Source organism: Trichogramma pretiosum, unplaced genomic scaffold (assembly GCF_000599845.2).
Source record: "Trichogramma pretiosum strain Unisexual culture from Peru unplaced genomic scaffold, Tpre_2.0 scaffold72, whole genome shotgun sequence".
NCBI lineage: Eukaryota > Metazoa > Arthropoda > Insecta > Hymenoptera > Trichogrammatidae > Trichogramma > Trichogramma pretiosum.
This window is the reverse complement of record NW_019640833.1, coordinates 288,166-303,495: the sequence shown is the minus strand read 5'-3', so window position 1 is coordinate 303,495 and position 15,330 is coordinate 288,166. Positions and strand designations below refer to the sequence as shown.

Sequence of the window (15,330 nt, the reverse complement as noted above, 5' to 3'; positions counted from 1 at the left end):
TTAAAGAGTGATGATTATGGCTGTTGAAAAATAAAATAAAATGACTTTATTGAGTTGAAAAAAAATGTGTTTTAAAAAAAATAATGTGTACCAAAACAATGTTGAAGTGCAATAAATAATGCTCTGATAAATTTAATGAACTAATCATTTTTGTAATTTAATTTTCTTTCATTTTTATAATTAATATAATTAATGTACAACAATAAGAATCTATGCTGTAGCTTGAACTATAGCCTCAGCAACTTCAACAGCGATGGCAGCTTCAGCTTTGTCTTTTTCAGACGATGCTGAATTTAGTTGAGATTGTGCTTTGCTGAGGATATCTTGAGCAGCAGAGCGATCTAATGACTCTAATGGGTGTGCTTCTTCAGCGAGGACCTAAAAGATATAGGGCATATTTTAATAAAGAGATTTGATTTAACAGTAATTGATTGACAAATATTTTTATGACAGAAACTTTTTGAAAAATATGGCCACTAAAATTTGATTTTCTATGTAATTATATTTAAAAGTTTAACTTTAAATTCAGTAGTTAGAAATTACTTTGATTAGTTGTAAAGATATGCATTTTAAAAGTTCCAATTTTCAAGAAATCAACGCAAATGTACTCACCTGCACACTAGAATCCTCATTAATGGTAACTGTTCCAGATGAGACAAATATTTTTTTTGTGTCTCCATTTTGTTCGTAAACTGTGACTACTCCAGGTTTCAACACAGCAAGGGTGGGCACATGCTTAGGCAAAATACCAAAAGAACCAGAGAAGCTGGGTACATCAACTTGCTTGACAGCAGCTTGATCATAAAATACCTGAATGAAAATGTATGCATTAGTATGAGATATGCATAGCATTTGAACAAAATAATAGCTGAAGACATACTTGGTTTGCCCCAGCAAACGTGAATTTCATTTGATCACCAGCGGGTGCATCTGCATAGAATCTTTTTTGAGAGCGAGTGCATCTCAAGAATGGCCTGAGGGTGCGAGCGATAGCAGCCATTTTTCTGAAAATTTAATTTGACACAGATATTAGCACTTCACAATCATAATACGGCTTGATATGTTACATCACAGGTTCTGTTCGTTTTATTATTTCACTCGATGTTTGCAAAGAAATGTGTAAATTAAAAGCAAAAAGGCGACAAGCATTAAGACCTAGCATGAGAAAATCATTCATATAATGTGTCAAAAATATTGATAAATTTAATAAACAATCAGCTCGCTACTCACAGGTGATAAATATTTTCACGAAAGCTGCAAAAAATGTCCAAGTAGACTTAGCAGCAGAAAGTCGCGAGCTCGAAACGCTGCTGCGCGTGCGTCACGCGACGAATCTCGCGGATTTGATTATCGAGCGTTAGGTTATATCACACGTATCCGCCTAATTTGAATGGTTCTTGGTTGGCTAAAGAAAACTTGTTTATTTTTAAAGACATTTTATTTATTCACGGTGTGCAATATGTGGTAAAAAAAAAATGGTAGCTTAACAAAGTTAACTGAATTAATTTTAATACTAAATTATTTTTTTATTTATACTCATGTTTCATTCAATTTGAGTTAAAAATATAATAGTGATATGAACAAGTTAAAATTTATATTAAATATGAATTCAATTTACATACATTTTTTTATAGTATTGAATTGTAGCTCAACGTTTTTTCTACAAACTAACCAACTTATCTTCAAATTATTTATATACATTTTTCTATGTACAGTGAAATATAACTAAAGTAAATTCATTAAATATTTTTAAGAAAACCACAAAAAAGTTAACATACATAACAAAAATTTTCCTTTTTTCAAGCACAAGACACTTGCTACAGCTTATCATTAAATTATAATTAAATTGGTATTTTATTACAAATTATTATACTGCATCAATTCCTATTTCAGCATGAAGTTGTTTTTTACTTCCTGGATAACTTTCCAAAATACAATCTAGAACATCATTGCACATTCTTTTGCGTTTAGAGTATTCTTTATTATAAAGCGAGAGGCTACTTTCAGCTTTCCTCTTGACTTCACTCAAATCTTGAGTTCCTGTTGCTTCCATTAATTCATCTAATTTTACAGATAGTTTTTCATTACTCTCCGTCAATCGAGCTTTTTCTTTTTGAGCTTCTTCATATGTCATTCCACATTTAAGCGAACTAAGAGCACTTTCTAGTTTTTTGTATTCAACTTGTAATTCCTGCAATTTTCTTTCTTGTTCGCTTTGATGAGCTAACAATTCTCTCTCAATCTTTTTAAGCTCTTCCAAACTTTGAGATGAATCTTGAATGATACAGTAAACTTTTTGTTTTCCATTAGTCTAAAATCATAATTGAACAAATTATTGATACAATTTCAATAAAAAACATTAACCAATAAAAAAAATGTTTACCTTGACAAAAATTTTTTTCCTGTCAACTAATTTATCAAGGGACTTTTGAATAGCAGATTTACCATGTTTTTCTTTATCTAGATTATTTGCCAAATCATTGGCACTGTAGGGCCTATTATGAACTTTCAAATAATTGAGAACAGCTTCTGTAGTCATTGTGCCCTGCAATGAAAGATGAATGTGAATTAATTCAAGTGACACAACAATATTGGCGGAATTATCAAGAAACGAGTTTGATTACTCGCTTACAATGTCTTAATATTTTGTTTTCGTTAGTAAATAATATCTTACTCTCAGATGTTAGTTGTAGGTTATTATAGTTTTATTATTTGGCTCACTTTGATATTAATATCTTCAAGAACTACGACGGCTACTTTTTCCATAAAAGTTTATTGCTGAAATCGATATTAAATATATAAGACAAAAATGATGAACATTCACACGCAATATTATGAAGTTTCAGCAGTCTGAGTCACAGCCTGACGCCTGTAGAATGCGGTATTTTGTTTTTGAATAACCGAAAAGCAGCTGCGCATACGCGCGAAAATGCACAGACGTGCGTTCGCAATTGATTTTTGACAAAACTTGTGAGTTTAAAACTGTCATTTTTTGACCCATAAGCAAACTAATTCTAAATTACATCGTTGATTTATTTTGAAAATGAAAGGACACCATAAAGATAAATATTCGTCGTAAAATTTACGATGAATCAAGTCTTACGAAGTATTAGAAGCGATAATGATAAGTGTTTCTAGCATCGTAAATTGTTTCAATTGTACGCAATAGCCTCGTAATCTCAATGATAATATGATTCTGCTTCTCATAATGCAACACGCCCGGCAACATTAAGTGATACTTGTTCTGGAAGTGTCGCATACAGAGTCTCGACACAAAATCAAATTTCAACGAATTAATATAAAATTTTATTTTATCTTCGTATATAAATCTCAAGACCGAGAGTATTTAATTTAATAACATTTGTTCTTAGTTAACCGAAGGAACAAACTGATAATATAAATATATTACCACCATGGTTCGTGTTTGTAAGCATCAAGTTTTGTTATTTATTTAAAAATATGCCTATTTTTTCGAGTAAATAATTAAGGATTTTTTTTATTAACATTGAGGATAGTAAAATATTGTACATTAAATAAATCAAAAATTATAACAAGTACTTACTGTATCGTATTTTGTTTTCGGTTGAAAAAAAAAAAGTAACGACCACAACACTAACTACGACCACGAAAGTAAACAAATCTCGATTAGGCGTGTGATGTCTCAAAACTACGATACCAAAGACTATGAGAAAACGACGAGACCCATTAGTATCATGCGACCAACTCATTGAAGTGTACCTACGAGTTTCGCTATTCGTTCTTTTTACTTTTTCATTATAAAACGACGCGATGCCTGCCTTGCAATGTAATCAACGCACGCGTGGAATAATTTGTAAATATAATTAGCTACACAATAATTTATAAGGATCAGAATTTTGGCGACGAGTGTCGATTCAAATTTTGATCGCGCTGTTAAATTATCCTTTCAAAATCGCCTATGCCTTGTTTTTGTGATTCGCAGTATTCAGCCTCGTTGCGATCGCTGTGACCATCGCTACCGTTGTTGCTGTGACCTGGGACACGATAGATTGTGACAAATTGCCACGCGGAAGTGCAGCGCTACGCTCGTCTCCCGTATTCGACGGGTGAGTAAAAAATTCAAATTTTATACTCGAACGAAGTGAAAGAAATGATCCTATATTTTATTCTCAGTCATAATGATTTGGCAAATACCATCTACGAATTGGTTAACAACAACGTGTCCAAGTTTGACTTTGAGAAAAATACGACCGACGATCCGGTGTGGGGCATCAAAGCTTGCAAGGAATGCATGACGGATTATCCAAGATTAGTCAAAGGCTCCGTAGGAGCGCAGGTGAGCCTCATATATCCATCGCGTATCGAATTCTTATTAATTGTCAAATTTTTCATTTCCTTTAAGTTCTGGTCGGCGTACGTGAACTGCAAGACCCAATACAAGGACGCAGTTCCGGCGACTCTCCGGCAAATCGACGTGATCAAACGTTTAGTCAATAAGTACAAAGGACTGCGTTTGGCGACCAATCACAAGGAAGTCCAAGACATCTGGGACGCACATCAAATTGCCTCGTTCATCGGAGTCGAGGGAGGCCACTCGATCGACTCCAGTCTGGCCATTTTGAGAATCTATTACGATCTCGGAGTGCGCTACATGACTTTGACCCACACTTGCAATACGCCATGGTATTTATTTTTTTCCCCCGACCGATACAAAATTTCAATATTTACGCGCATTTCGGTTGAATGAAAGCGAGTCTTGATCTTTGTTATTCAATAGGGCAGATGCATCGCCGGCGCTCGGCAAACCAGTGCACAATTTAACCGAATTCGGCAAAGTGAGTGACGCTGCTTTTCTAACATCGATCATTTAATCATCGTCAGGCTATCTGACTTATTTTTTTCGAAAAAAACGATAAAATATATTTTATCTACGCAGAAAGTCGTCTTGGAGATGAACCGTTTGGGAATGGTGGTAGATTTATCTCACGTTTCCCATAATGTGATGCGCGAGGCTCTCAACGTCACTAAAGCCCCCCTCATGTTCTCACATTCGTCAGTTTATGCGATATGTAATCATCATAGAAATGTGCCAGATGATGTTTTGCTCCAACTGGTAAGTTTATCTTATCATAGAAACGCTCATTCGTTGAACAACAAAAAAACAGATTCGCGATGCTATTAACGACTGCGTATTATTTCGATTGCAGAAAAAAAATGACGGAATTATCATGATTAACTTCAATAATGACTTTGTCAATTGCAACAAATCGAGAAATGCAACTCTCGAAGACGTCGTTGGTAAGAATCACTTTATTTTCAACTTTAAATTAATTTAAACGATTATTCTTTTTACGATCGAATTTTTCATTACCGTAGAACACATCAACTACGTAAGAGAATTAATTGGAGTTGACCACGTGGGTCTTGGTGCCGATTTCAACGGAATTTCCGAGTCAGTAAATCGCCATACAAATTCAAATCTTACCTTTAATTCATCCTTCGAAATTGATTTTTAATTTTTTTTTGTCACCATTAGACCACCAGTAGGCCTTGAAGATGTTTCCAAGTACCCTGCGATATTTGATCGTCTGTATAAACACAGAGAAGACGAATTAGCTTGGACCAAAGATGATCTGGAAAAGCTCGCGTCGCGAAACATGTTGAGAGTCTTGGAGAGGGTTGAGAAAGTACGTATGATTAAATGCTTGAATGAACTTGCTAAATTGTGCGCTGTAAACGTGATTGTAATTGTAACTTTTATTTTTTCAGGTTAGTGAAACAGAATCAAAAACAACCCCGTTAGAAGATGTTATAAATGTTGACGAGTTGAAATTTGCTCAAAAACAAGAAGGTCTTACCCCTGGTTCATGCCAAACAACACAAGAGTAAGTATTGATTAATATTTCATCTTCCTATAGTAATTGTAAAATTTAAAGAAAGAATTACAATTAAACTAAACTTATACATCAGTTCAATTGCATAAAATTTTGGAATTTTAATTTTTTTAATTGTTGAGATAAAACGTCTAGACAGTGGTTACTTTAGTAAGATTTCAAATTATCTTGTAAATAGCTTTTATGCTGAATATCAAAAAATAATTTCAGACATATTTTTCTTTGATAAAGAAGGTGTATTTTTCAGTTACACACTTATGTTTACCCTTAAATACATTGACTTGACTTTTGTAAAAATAAATTGATAAAAGAATAAATAAATTGATAAAAAATCGACTTGCGTATTAGAGAGTTTCTGTAGCGTAAATCACGATACATGTCTGAAAATGTATGTCAAACTTTTTCTTGAAATAATTATGTATTGAAATATAATGATTGCGCTAGTCGGTAGCTGAGGGGTGATCGTACTTTTACGGAACTTTTTGATAATACAAAATTTATATCAGTGATTCAATTTTAATTTAACGGATAAAAATGGGTCATTGGCCGACTATTTAAAGCACAATAAAATAGTTATAATTTACTACAATTAAAAGTAAAATTTAATTCTTAAAACTTTTTGCAGATGGACGGATCAATAAACAAAATATGTTGAATAAACAAGATGCATAAGAGTTGGCGTACCGAGAACAAATATTAAAAGAGATAAAAATAAATTGGCGTTGACCCGAAGACCTTGAAATTTTTGCAGAATTCAGAATGTATAGGTTCACCTCATCAATGCTACTTGGCCTATTAATATGGCCAATAGCGCAATGACGTAATCAGTACGAAATCAGCTCGCAATCAAACTACAGCAGCAGCGTTTTGACGTTTCTCCGATTTCTAAATTGTAACTTCTTTTCTCAGTCGTCGACTTTATTCAAAACAGTGCGCGGAGCCCGAAGCGTGTACAGACGAATTGGTTTCGCGAGTGCCGAAAATGGCTCTCATTGACTTAATATAAATTAATCATCGGTAAAATTGTTCAGTGTCGTTGCCAAGTGGCACATTTTTGTAGTTTTAATTATAACCGGCGTATAGCAAGAATAAACGTGGATACAGCGTACGATTTTTTCCCCCCGAGGAGTTTTGCACGGAACATTTAATCGAATCAAGTGTTGTATAATGAAAACGTCATAAGCACGATGCATTTTATGTACACAATCTCGTGGACCTGAAACAATAAACTTTGAAAAGCATTTTGCAGCGAATAAACTTGTTATTTTTTTTTTACTCTTCTTTTCTCTTGCACGCTCTCTTCATCGCCGTATTCTCGCACATGTAAATAGTCCGTTTAATAATGCATACTTGTAAATGTGCGTTTTGGAGCTGCGTCTTCGTTACATTCGTTGCGTTGAGTGTCAATACTAGCGATTCGTTTTCCGTTCGTAGCATACTAGGTAAGCATCAGGTCAAATTCGTTTTGTTCAAAGAAAATAGAAAAAAAAATCTGACATTCTACATAGAACCGAGTTAGTTGGTGAAAAAGTGCTTACGTTGTTTTTTCGTTTCGATTTGATTTCATGTGCGTGCGCGAGCAGCGTCGATATTTTACGACTCCAAAAAAGTTGCCAACGGCTTGAAGGATTTACGATTTCGTCATTACACCGGGTTAGTGCTCAGTTGTTTTACACGATTAATTTCATCTCGCGTTCGAAACGAGCGTAATCACGTCCCGCTTTACAGCTTTCCATTACAAGAGTTGGGAGATCGGAGTTTTTCCCTCGACCAGACGTCGGACGTGCTCGGGTCCATCGACCAGCAGAAGCCCTTCGTCCTCTACATCCACGGCTACGAGGAGCACCCGAGCAACGAGAGCGTCCAGACCATCGTGACAGGTACGGGTGTATTATATAGTACAATAAATTCATCGCAGATGAGTGATTTCAATTTTACGCGCACTCGAGTGATACACGTATACATAGTACACATATATATACGACTCGGGCGAACGAGAGCTAATATTCAAAGTTTGCGCTTTGTATTCGAAGCGTACCTGCAACGAGCCAGCGACAATATAGTCGTACTAGATTGGAGTGCAGTCGCCTTCGGTAACTACGTCGGAGTGGCACTGTCTACCGAGGATGTTTCCAAGTACACCGCCGAAGCTCTGGGGAAGTTGGTGTCAGCGGGATTGAACGTCAATACGCTGCACGTCATCGGTCACTCGCTCGGCGGCCAGATAGCCGGTTTTCTCGGTCGATATCTCGACTTCGTCATTCCGAGAGTCACGGGTATATCGCACGACGTCATTATTTTTTTTTATATAAGACAAATTGCTGAATACACCCGTGAAAAATGTTGTCGCAGGTCTGGACCCGGCGAACCCGATGTTTTATCAGTTCGGCGCCGAGCATATAAACGAGAAGAGCGGCAGACAGGTCGACGTGGTGCACACGGACGGCGGGGTTTATGGGGCCCTACCGAGCACCGGCAGCGTCGACTTTTTCGCCAACGGCGGATACAGACCTCAGCCGGGCTGTCCTACTTTCGGAGGATTTAAAACTTCCAAAGGTATATGACGAATTTGCATAAAAATCTTATCTACTCCAAAGTCCACTCTCGCAACTTTCTCATAATATTGCTTGGCTCGAATTGCAGAATTTTGCAGTCACTGGAGATCGTGGCGTTTCTATGCCGAATCCGTCAACCGCAATACGTCTTTCCCGGCCCTCGAGTGCGAATCTTACAGTAAATTCATCGTAGGCTCGTGCAAGGGAAACAGAGTCGTTCACTTTGGATACTCTCTACCACCGAACGTGTAGGTATTTTACCTAACGAATGAATTGAGCTCGCGTGCTTGACAGACGTGTTTGATAAATTAATTCCGAGTGCACGGGTTTTTTAAGAGTGCTCGTGCGTGAATGTGAGCACAATCTTGTCATTTCGTTACGATCAATGGATGCTTGAATCAAAAGCGACAAGTTTGCATTCAATTCAAAATTATTTTAATTGGTAATTATTTATCTTCTCGTAAAGTTTTAATGCGAGATATTATTTTTATTACAGAACTGGAACGTTTTACTTTCAAACAAATGCAGACGTGTATTATGGAAGAGGATTGAATGGAATATAAGGATTAAAAGGGTATTAAATCACAAGAGATGAAGATTCCTATAATATAATATTTTATTTATCCTAAGTTGTATAATACTTTACATGCGTAACTATTTCACTGTTACGAATTTGAAATCGTTGCAATCAAAACAGTCTAAATTAATTCATCTATATATGGCAGGGGAAGAGTTGACGTAATTAAATAAAATCTAATTCATAATGCTACTTGGCCTGGTTCTGCAAACAAAACATTGTAATTTATCATTCAATTGAAATCTGTAATAGACATGAAAAGTTTCGCAAACTCACAGCTGTCATTATTCCAGATACTCTAGTCGTCGTCCGAGTCGTTCGTGACTTGCTCGTCCTTTTGTAGATTGATTTCAGCGCAGAACGAGTCCCTGTAAAAACAAAATCTGATTTGTAAAAGAAAACAGAGCAAAACTAGTGAAAACTAACGCGATCAAGGAACGCTCGACCGAGTGCGAGAAAATAGAAAGAAAATAAAAAAAAATGTATAATCGTTTAAAGCTATATACTCATATCGGGGCAGAACGTTTAAATCGCTGCTCTGGCGTAAGCCCGAAGAATAACAAAAAGGCAAAGACTCGTCCTAGGTGAAAATGTGTACTGGTTGAAAATTACCAATCGCTCCTGCGCATGAATGGGAATATCGTGGGTGTAGGGCAGCCATTGAAGCCCGAAGCCAAACAAGACGTGTAGGCGCCCATATTTTCCCAGTAGATCCAGTCGTCGATTTGAAACTCGGGCAAATAAACGTCCTTGGCTATGCAGTCGAAAGAGTCGCAGGTCGGCCCCCACAGCGTCGACAAGTGCACCTCTTTTTTCTCGTTTTCCGCCTGGTTCTGCAGCGCAGCGAGAAAATAGCAATATTTATAGTTTTAATTGGGATTGGAAAAAGTTTCGAGGTGCGCGCGTGAATACTCGCGTGTCGAGCGTGTTGGCTGTTGGTAGGAGATCGAGCGCGAATCTGTACGCGCGTCTCGTGTGCGTGCAAATCGAGTTATGCTTCTATTTTTTAAGGTCACTCACGTATAGGGGGGCAGATGTATCTCGTATCAAGAAGCATAATTCAATGGGCGCACGTTTCGCGCGCGATAATCGGATCAAATTCTGCATCGCACGTCTCGCTTTCTCATTCAATTCGAGCAGCGAGCTGTACGCAATTGAAACGCCAATAAAAATGTACAATTAAAAATTATAGTTCGCAGCTCGATCGTCTTGCGGCGCACGGCGTTGTGCTTCAATTTGAACGCCTTATGTCCGAGGGAAAAAAGCAGGTGGCAATGTGAATTCGTTCGATTTTACCGGGGCGAGGGAGCCTTTGGGCAGCCTGTGGTAGAGCTGGAGCGCCTCGTCGAAGAACGAGCCGTACACGCCGTCGTTGACGTAGTAATTGTATCTCTCCGTGCCGTCTTCGCCAACGACGACGTTCTTGCCGTGCACATAAGCCGCCGCCTTGATTGCCGATGTCACGTAATATCTGCCGGGCTCGCTGATTATACGTATCGACGGATCGATATCCGCCACTGCCTCGTTGATAACGTCGGCGAACTGCGGACAATAAAAATTCGGAAAAGTCTTGTAAAATTTTTCGTATACAATTTCGTGTATAAATGTTAAACTTCATGCAAACAAGCTTGTTAAGTATTATTATTATTATTATTATCGTTATTTTTCATTCCGCTACATTCGTGCTCGCTGAACATGCTGCTATTGTGCATTGTTTTGCATACAGCCCGAGGGCTTAATTGTATACGTTAAAAAAAAATCTTGTTAATTAAGATTTGAGATTCGTAAGGGTATTAATAATAATGGTGCAAAAATAGCAGGTGCTGAGTATGTTATTTTTAATAAAATTTGTTTCGGTTCATTTGGCTGTTGAAACAAAGAGCGATACTGTAGAAGAATTGAATAATTATAACGTTAATCTTTCGAGTGAATTATTCAGTGAAAAAGCTCATTTTTCAAGTGCAGTGCGCAAATATTTAAATTTTAGGCATTTTACGTAATAACCTTCTTTCTCTTACCTGGATATCAGGGATAATTTTTTCTAACAATTTGCTTTCTATTTGCATAATAATTAATCAGAAATTCTATTATTCTTTGCAAGAATACTTTAAATGTAATGTTAATCGATTAGATTTCATCATGTATTTCAAAAAATTTGTTAGCCACGATTTGATTATAAAACATCTAACACGTATCAAAGAAAGAGACCAGATAATTAAACGATTACATTATTACTTTTATTTGTGCATTTTCATTACAATAATTAATAATTGTAACATTCGCTAATGAGATTCCATTGGTAGATTTTTTACTTTAACACACTTTTTTTAACTCCTATAGGAATTTTAGTACTAATAATAATACTCAGCTGGACGGAACACGATACATCGCATTAAACGCGATTTTCGATCGAAAACATCTATTTGTCATGGATATTGCTCATAGAATACGCGCTCGGCTAAACTCACGCAGGTCATTCACCGAAGTATCATTCATTTGTTTTTATTTTCCACTAGAAGTTCATAAAAAAAGCAATCTAAACTTATCGTCTAAACAAGCGGCGTTTAATCAAGAAGTCATCTATTTTATCAACTATCTAAGTTTATAGTCGTATCTTTTTTTTTGTTTGTTTATTTTTTTTTTCGCTGACGTGCACCACGCGTAAATCTACCCCATTAATTTAAAAGGACACACGGAAGTCAGGGAAGTAGCTCCCCAGCACTATCTCGTCTCTCTGTGTTTTCGAGGGCAAAAAGAAGAGAGGAATTCGGCGTCGATTCGAGAGCGAGAATCTCGGGTTAAGTTAGAAGCCCGCCACAAACTCATTAATTTCCTTCAGAAAATAAAACAACAACAAAAAAAACAGTCACTCGAAGCTCCAAAGTTTGCAAAAAAAGTCAAATTATTCCGGAAAGTCCCGCGCAATCGACCGAGTATCATAGATAACAACACACGGCATCCGTGAGCTTAAAAACTAATGCTAAGTATTTGCTTTGTAAAATCGAAACGATCCACGCCTATTGCGCATCGTAAAAAACTGCACGTGCCTAGCAATAAAAAGAGCCCGTTCGTGAGGTATGGGTGTGGGGGCAGTCCTGTGGAAGGGTAATAACGCACTTAAGGTCGCCACGGCAGAGCGAGGCGCTGAGTCGTGGTGGACGTGGTGGTGTGCTTCCAGGTGACCTTTTTGACTCGTTTATAGTTGGTCCAGTGGGTGCGGTAATAATCGGGCAGCCAGAATATGAGGTGGCGATAATTGAAGAGCATATGCTTGAACATAAAGGAGCGCTCGAGATGCGTGAAGTGGTCCCATACCTCGTCGAGGACGAACTCGCTGTCCCCGGGGATGCCGCCACCGATGTCGATCAGCTGGACGTCGTAGAGGCCGTACGAGTGGGCCACGTCGATGAGGTAGCGCGAGATGCCGATGCCGCGGCTGAGGGCGGCCACCTCGCCGCAGGGGCTGCCCACGTGGAAGCTGAAGCCGTGCAGCTCGAGGCCGAGCTCGCGGCAGCCGCGGATCAGGCGCTCGGCCTCCTCGCCCGGGTCGCAGCCGTACTTCAGGCCGAGGTAGGCGTCGGACAGGGCGGCGTCGCAGCGGAAACGAATCACGACCCTGTGGACAAGCGTAAAAAATTTCGCGTTCGTCAAGTTGCACTACTTACTTCAAGAGCGAAGGATAATTTACGAGTGTGTAAATTTTCAATCGATCGATCGGTGTCCTTGAAATCGCACGGCCAATTAAAAGTTCATTATTTCGTGAGCATAGACTCGCGAACGAGTAGCAATTTAGGTCGTTTTGCAGTCTTTTTATGTGACACATCTCGACGCGGCTTGTTACGTAATTAAACTATTTGTTAGGCGTATTCAAGGTCTATCGAAAAAACAAAGTAAAACTAACGACGGATGCTGAGCGCGAAACCAATCGGTGAATCGATTTCCATGCGATCGTTTAATTAAAGACTTGCTGATTTAATATCATTTCAAGTGTCTCAACTTGAAATCGTACATTGATAAGATTATTTACTTCCAAATCTTTAAATGATTCAAGTTCTATTTTCGAGGGAAAACACAGGCTTACATCAGAATTTTATCTCGTGTGATGTAAATGATATATATACATTGAATGAATTATGAGCTTACTTTTAACACCGCTAGATTAATTATGTCATCCAAAAAGTTCAGTTTAAATGTCATTAGCTCAATATTTTTGTTTCGTGCATAGTAAATTCGAGTATAATTGTAAAATGTTTGGGGACTGGAAATGTTATAATGATTCAAATAATTACTTGGCTTCTGGGTAGAATTCCTTGATTTTTCTCAATTCCCACATGCTGTCAGCTGTCATTTTTGATACTCCGACTTTTTGAGCATACTTGATTTGCGATGGAGTCTTCACCGGGTTAGCAAAGATTATTCTGTCCGGATGAACACCGTAAGCCAAAACAGTAACGATTTCGTTCTGCAAATAAAACAAATAACAATCGATTTGAAAAAAGTCATTGTACTTTTCTGTTAACTTTATTGTATCTGCAAGTAGAGCATGCTTTACCTTGGAAGCACAATCAAAGTGAGATCCCAATGATGCCAAAGTTTTGATAACAGTTGGATTCGGATTGCATTTTACAGCTGTGAATTCAACTCTTCATTATTAATTGTTCTTTTTGGATTGTTAAAAATATGTCAATAAAGAAAGAAATGAAGTTTTTTTCAGCAAAACAATACTAAATCAAATACAGCCAAAGGATTTTTTGTTGTTGAAATTTTAATTAATTTAAATTAAATTGAGCCAAGGGGTTCCCGAAGCTTGGATGAAAATTAAAATTATATTGAATTTTTTCCAGAAATTATAGTGTACATTATGAAATTTTCCGTTTTACCCGGGCTCTGAAATTTTCTCAAGACTTTTTTTTGTATTTAGCGCACAGTCACATTAAAAAACTTTGAAACTTCACTATTTTCACTGTTATTGAATAATTTTATTTAAATGAAATATCGCACCGTAATGAGGCACCACTCTGGGAATTTTATCCACCCAAACTCGATGCTTCCTCACAACATCTCCGACATCCAGAAGATGGAAGGGATCCTCGAGATTCTCCAGGGCGATGATTTTCCTCATGATCTCCAGATCATCGAGTTTGTCGTCGAAAATACGGATGTCGTCGAAATCGTGGGGCAGCAACGAAAGAGTCATCTTGGCACTTGTGTGTATTTTTCGTTGAAAAATTCAAAAAAATCGACCGACCGTACGGCAGCAGTAGTAGCAGCAAAAACAAAAACTTTAGTAAAATTGTAAAACGAGCGGTTAACGAAGCGGGTCCGCGAGGTGTGTTTTCTAAAGCAGTGTAAGCACCACGCGGTCGTAACAGAATTTGCACTTGAGCTTCGCGGAGGTTTGGCATTTATAGGATCTTATAGGCGCGAACGCGGAGCGCGCCCACGAGTTTCCACGATAAGCCGCCGCGCGTGTGTACGTATATTTTTTGTTGCTATATTGGTAATGTATGCAAGTGTGCGAGCGCGTGTGTGTATGTGTATTCCGCGAACATCGAAAAATCAACACATTTACGGAGAGCGTTTGTAACGCTCGTGGACGCATGATATCGTCGTAAGCAGTATCAATGATTAATTTATAATCAATTTTACGTTATTGCTTGTTCATCGCTTATGCTAAATGATCAACTACCTATACAGGAGGTAAAGCCTTTATCGTTTCAAAGTACAATGACATTTATGATTGACTTTTTTTAATTGAAATCAAAAGAGAGTTTTATTTTTTTATTTTGACCGACTCCATCGTAAGCGGGTTACAATTGTGCTCCAAGTTTGAAAAGACAACATTACCTCTGTTTCCATAGTATCTTCGTATTTGTATGGGATTACACTGTTGTCTTTATAATACCATCAAAATTATAATGGCGCATTGTAAACATTTTAAATACAGCTCGCCTCAAGCCATTACTTTTGAAAAATACTCAGTAAAGCAGAAACGTCATCGCTTTAATATAGTAAATATAAAAATTTGGAATTAGCTCTGGGAGGTATAATCAACATGTAAAAATTCACAATTAAATCGCGGAAGTAGAGAGAACTGTTGATTGTATTTGTGCAATTGTTTACTGTTTTTCAGCGACTAGAAAGATAATTTCTTAATTTTTACATTCAGAGGATAATTGATTCTTCGTTGCGAGATAACGAGCTCGATAATTCTCAAAAATTTTAGAATCGTAAATCAAGTCGTTCTTTTTCGTTTATTTTCCACTTTGGTGCGGTAACGAGTACATCTACCACATACAGATATATAATGCACATATACATTTTT

The 15,330-nt window shown here is 37.4% G+C and overlaps 5 protein-coding genes across 9 annotated transcripts; 2 read left to right on the top strand and 3 right to left on the bottom strand.

Annotated features, from left to right (window-relative positions):
• Positions 1-131: 131 nt before the first annotated feature.
• On the bottom strand, positions 132-1,340 carry LOC106656121 (ATP synthase subunit delta, mitochondrial). The gene is made up of 4 exons (XM_014376805.1): positions 1,231-1,340; positions 881-1,004; positions 613-810; positions 132-378 (listed from the first exon to the last, which is right to left on the bottom strand). Exons 2-4 carry the CDS (start codon positions 998-1,000, stop codon positions 211-213), a joined length of 486 nt encoding a protein of 161 aa, XP_014232291.1. The 5' UTR covers positions 1,001-1,004; positions 1,231-1,340; the 3' UTR covers positions 132-210.
• Positions 1,341-1,572: 232 nt separating this feature from the next.
• Positions 1,573-3,651, bottom strand: LOC106656266 (homologous-pairing protein 2 homolog). Of its 4 annotated transcripts, none has more exons than XM_014377115.2 (3): positions 3,563-3,651; positions 2,384-2,545; positions 1,573-2,311 (listed from the first exon to the last, which is right to left on the bottom strand). In XM_014377115.2, the coding sequence occupies exons 2-3, from the start codon at positions 2,537-2,539 to the stop codon at positions 1,868-1,870; spliced, it is 600 nt and encodes a 199-aa protein (XP_014232601.1). In that variant the 5' UTR covers positions 2,540-2,545; positions 3,563-3,651; the 3' UTR covers positions 1,573-1,867. The 4 variants fall into 4 exon arrangements, with proteins under 4 accessions (XP_014232601.1, XP_014232600.1, XP_014232602.1 ...); XM_014377114.2 differs by lacking the exon at positions 3,563-3,651 and adding an exon at positions 2,722-2,966; XM_014377116.2 differs by lacking the exon at positions 3,563-3,651 and adding an exon at positions 2,675-2,764.
• LOC106656262 (dipeptidase 1-like) lies at positions 3,237-7,126 on the top strand. Of its 2 annotated transcripts, none has more exons than XM_014377111.2 (11): positions 3,237-3,426; positions 3,962-4,085; positions 4,153-4,315; positions 4,382-4,662; positions 4,757-4,814; positions 4,916-5,092; positions 5,187-5,277; positions 5,356-5,431; positions 5,516-5,666; positions 5,749-5,864; positions 6,499-7,126. In XM_014377111.2, exons 1-11 carry the CDS (start codon positions 3,414-3,416, stop codon positions 6,512-6,514), a joined length of 1,266 nt encoding a protein of 421 aa, XP_014232597.1. In that variant the 5' UTR covers positions 3,237-3,413; the 3' UTR covers positions 6,515-7,126. The 2 variants fall into 2 exon arrangements, with proteins under 2 accessions (XP_014232597.1, XP_014232596.1); XM_014377110.2 differs by lacking the exon at positions 3,237-3,426 and adding an exon at positions 3,689-3,832.
• A 68-nt stretch (positions 7,127-7,194) lies between these two features.
• LOC106656264 (lipase member H-like) lies at positions 7,195-9,197 on the top strand. The gene is made up of 7 exons (XM_014377113.2): positions 7,195-7,315; positions 7,457-7,526; positions 7,602-7,753; positions 7,907-8,149; positions 8,226-8,429; positions 8,517-8,676; positions 8,925-9,197. Exons 1-7 carry the CDS (start codon positions 7,216-7,218, stop codon positions 8,989-8,991), a joined length of 996 nt encoding a protein of 331 aa, XP_014232599.1. The 5' UTR covers positions 7,195-7,215; the 3' UTR covers positions 8,992-9,197.
• LOC106656263 (ornithine decarboxylase 2-like) lies at positions 9,027-14,407 on the bottom strand. The gene is made up of 8 exons (XM_014377112.2): positions 14,007-14,407; positions 13,558-13,634; positions 13,295-13,467; positions 12,321-12,621; positions 10,302-10,547; positions 9,618-9,838; positions 9,282-9,373; positions 9,027-9,209 (listed from the first exon to the last, which is right to left on the bottom strand). Exons 1-7 carry the CDS (start codon positions 14,200-14,202, stop codon positions 9,304-9,306), a joined length of 1,284 nt encoding a protein of 427 aa, XP_014232598.1. The 5' UTR covers positions 14,203-14,407; the 3' UTR covers positions 9,027-9,209; positions 9,282-9,303.
• Positions 14,408-15,330: the final 923 nt, after the last annotated feature.

What these genes read in the sequence shown, in the direction of transcription:
- LOC106656121 (XM_014376805.1), bottom strand. Translation starts at nt 1,000, where the DNA reads ATGGCTGCTATCGCTCGCACCCTCAGGCCATTCTTGAGATGCACTCGC. An exon ending in CGTTTGCTGGGGCAAACCAA is followed by an intron (nt 811 to 880) that starts GTATGTCTTCAG and finishes ATTTTCATTCAG; the next exon opens with GTATTTTATGATCAAGCTGC. An exon ending in ATGAGGATTCTAGTGTGCAG is followed by an intron (nt 379 to 612) that starts GTGAGTACATTT and finishes TATATCTTTTAG; the next exon opens with GTCCTCGCTGAAGAAGCACA.
- LOC106656266 (XM_014377114.2), bottom strand. Translation starts at nt 2,766, where the DNA reads ATGGAAAAAGTAGCCGTCGTAGTTCTTGAAGATATTAATATCAAA. An exon ending in TTGAAGATATTAATATCAAA is followed by an intron (nt 2,546 to 2,721) that starts GTGAGCCAAATA and finishes CTTTCATTGCAG; the next exon opens with GGCACAATGACTACAGAAGC. An exon ending in GGAAAAAAATTTTTGTCAAG is followed by an intron (nt 2,312 to 2,383) that starts GTAAACATTTTT and finishes TTATGATTTTAG; the next exon opens with ACTAATGGAAAACAAAAAGT.
- LOC106656262 (XM_014377110.2), top strand. Translation starts at nt 3,790, where the DNA reads ATGCCTGCCTTGCAATGTAATCAACGCACGCGTGGAATAATTT. An exon ending in ACGCACGCGTGGAATAATTT is followed by an intron (nt 3,833 to 3,961) that starts GTAAATATAATT and finishes TGTGATTCGCAG; the next exon opens with TATTCAGCCTCGTTGCGATC. An exon ending in AAGGCTCCGTAGGAGCGCAG is followed by an intron (nt 4,316 to 4,381) that starts GTGAGCCTCATA and finishes ATTTCCTTTAAG; the next exon opens with TTCTGGTCGGCGTACGTGAA.
- LOC106656264 (XM_014377113.2), top strand. Translation starts at nt 7,216, where the DNA reads ATGCATACTTGTAAATGTGCGTTTTGGAGCTGCGTCTTCGTTACATTC. An exon ending in TTCCGTTCGTAGCATACTAG is followed by an intron (nt 7,316 to 7,456) that starts GTAAGCATCAGG and finishes GTGCGCGAGCAG; the next exon opens with CGTCGATATTTTACGACTCC. An exon ending in CGATTTCGTCATTACACCGG is followed by an intron (nt 7,527 to 7,601) that starts GTTAGTGCTCAG and finishes CCCGCTTTACAG; the next exon opens with CTTTCCATTACAAGAGTTGG.
- LOC106656263 (XM_014377112.2), bottom strand. Translation starts at nt 14,202, where the DNA reads ATGACTCTTTCGTTGCTGCCCCACGATTTCGACGACATCCGTATTTTC. An exon ending in CAGAGTGGTGCCTCATTACG is followed by an intron (nt 13,635 to 14,006) that starts GTGCGATATTTC and finishes TTGAATTCACAG; the next exon opens with CTGTAAAATGCAATCCGAAT. An exon ending in ACTTTGATTGTGCTTCCAAG is followed by an intron (nt 13,468 to 13,557) that starts GTAAAGCATGCT and finishes TTTTATTTGCAG; the next exon opens with AACGAAATCGTTACTGTTTT.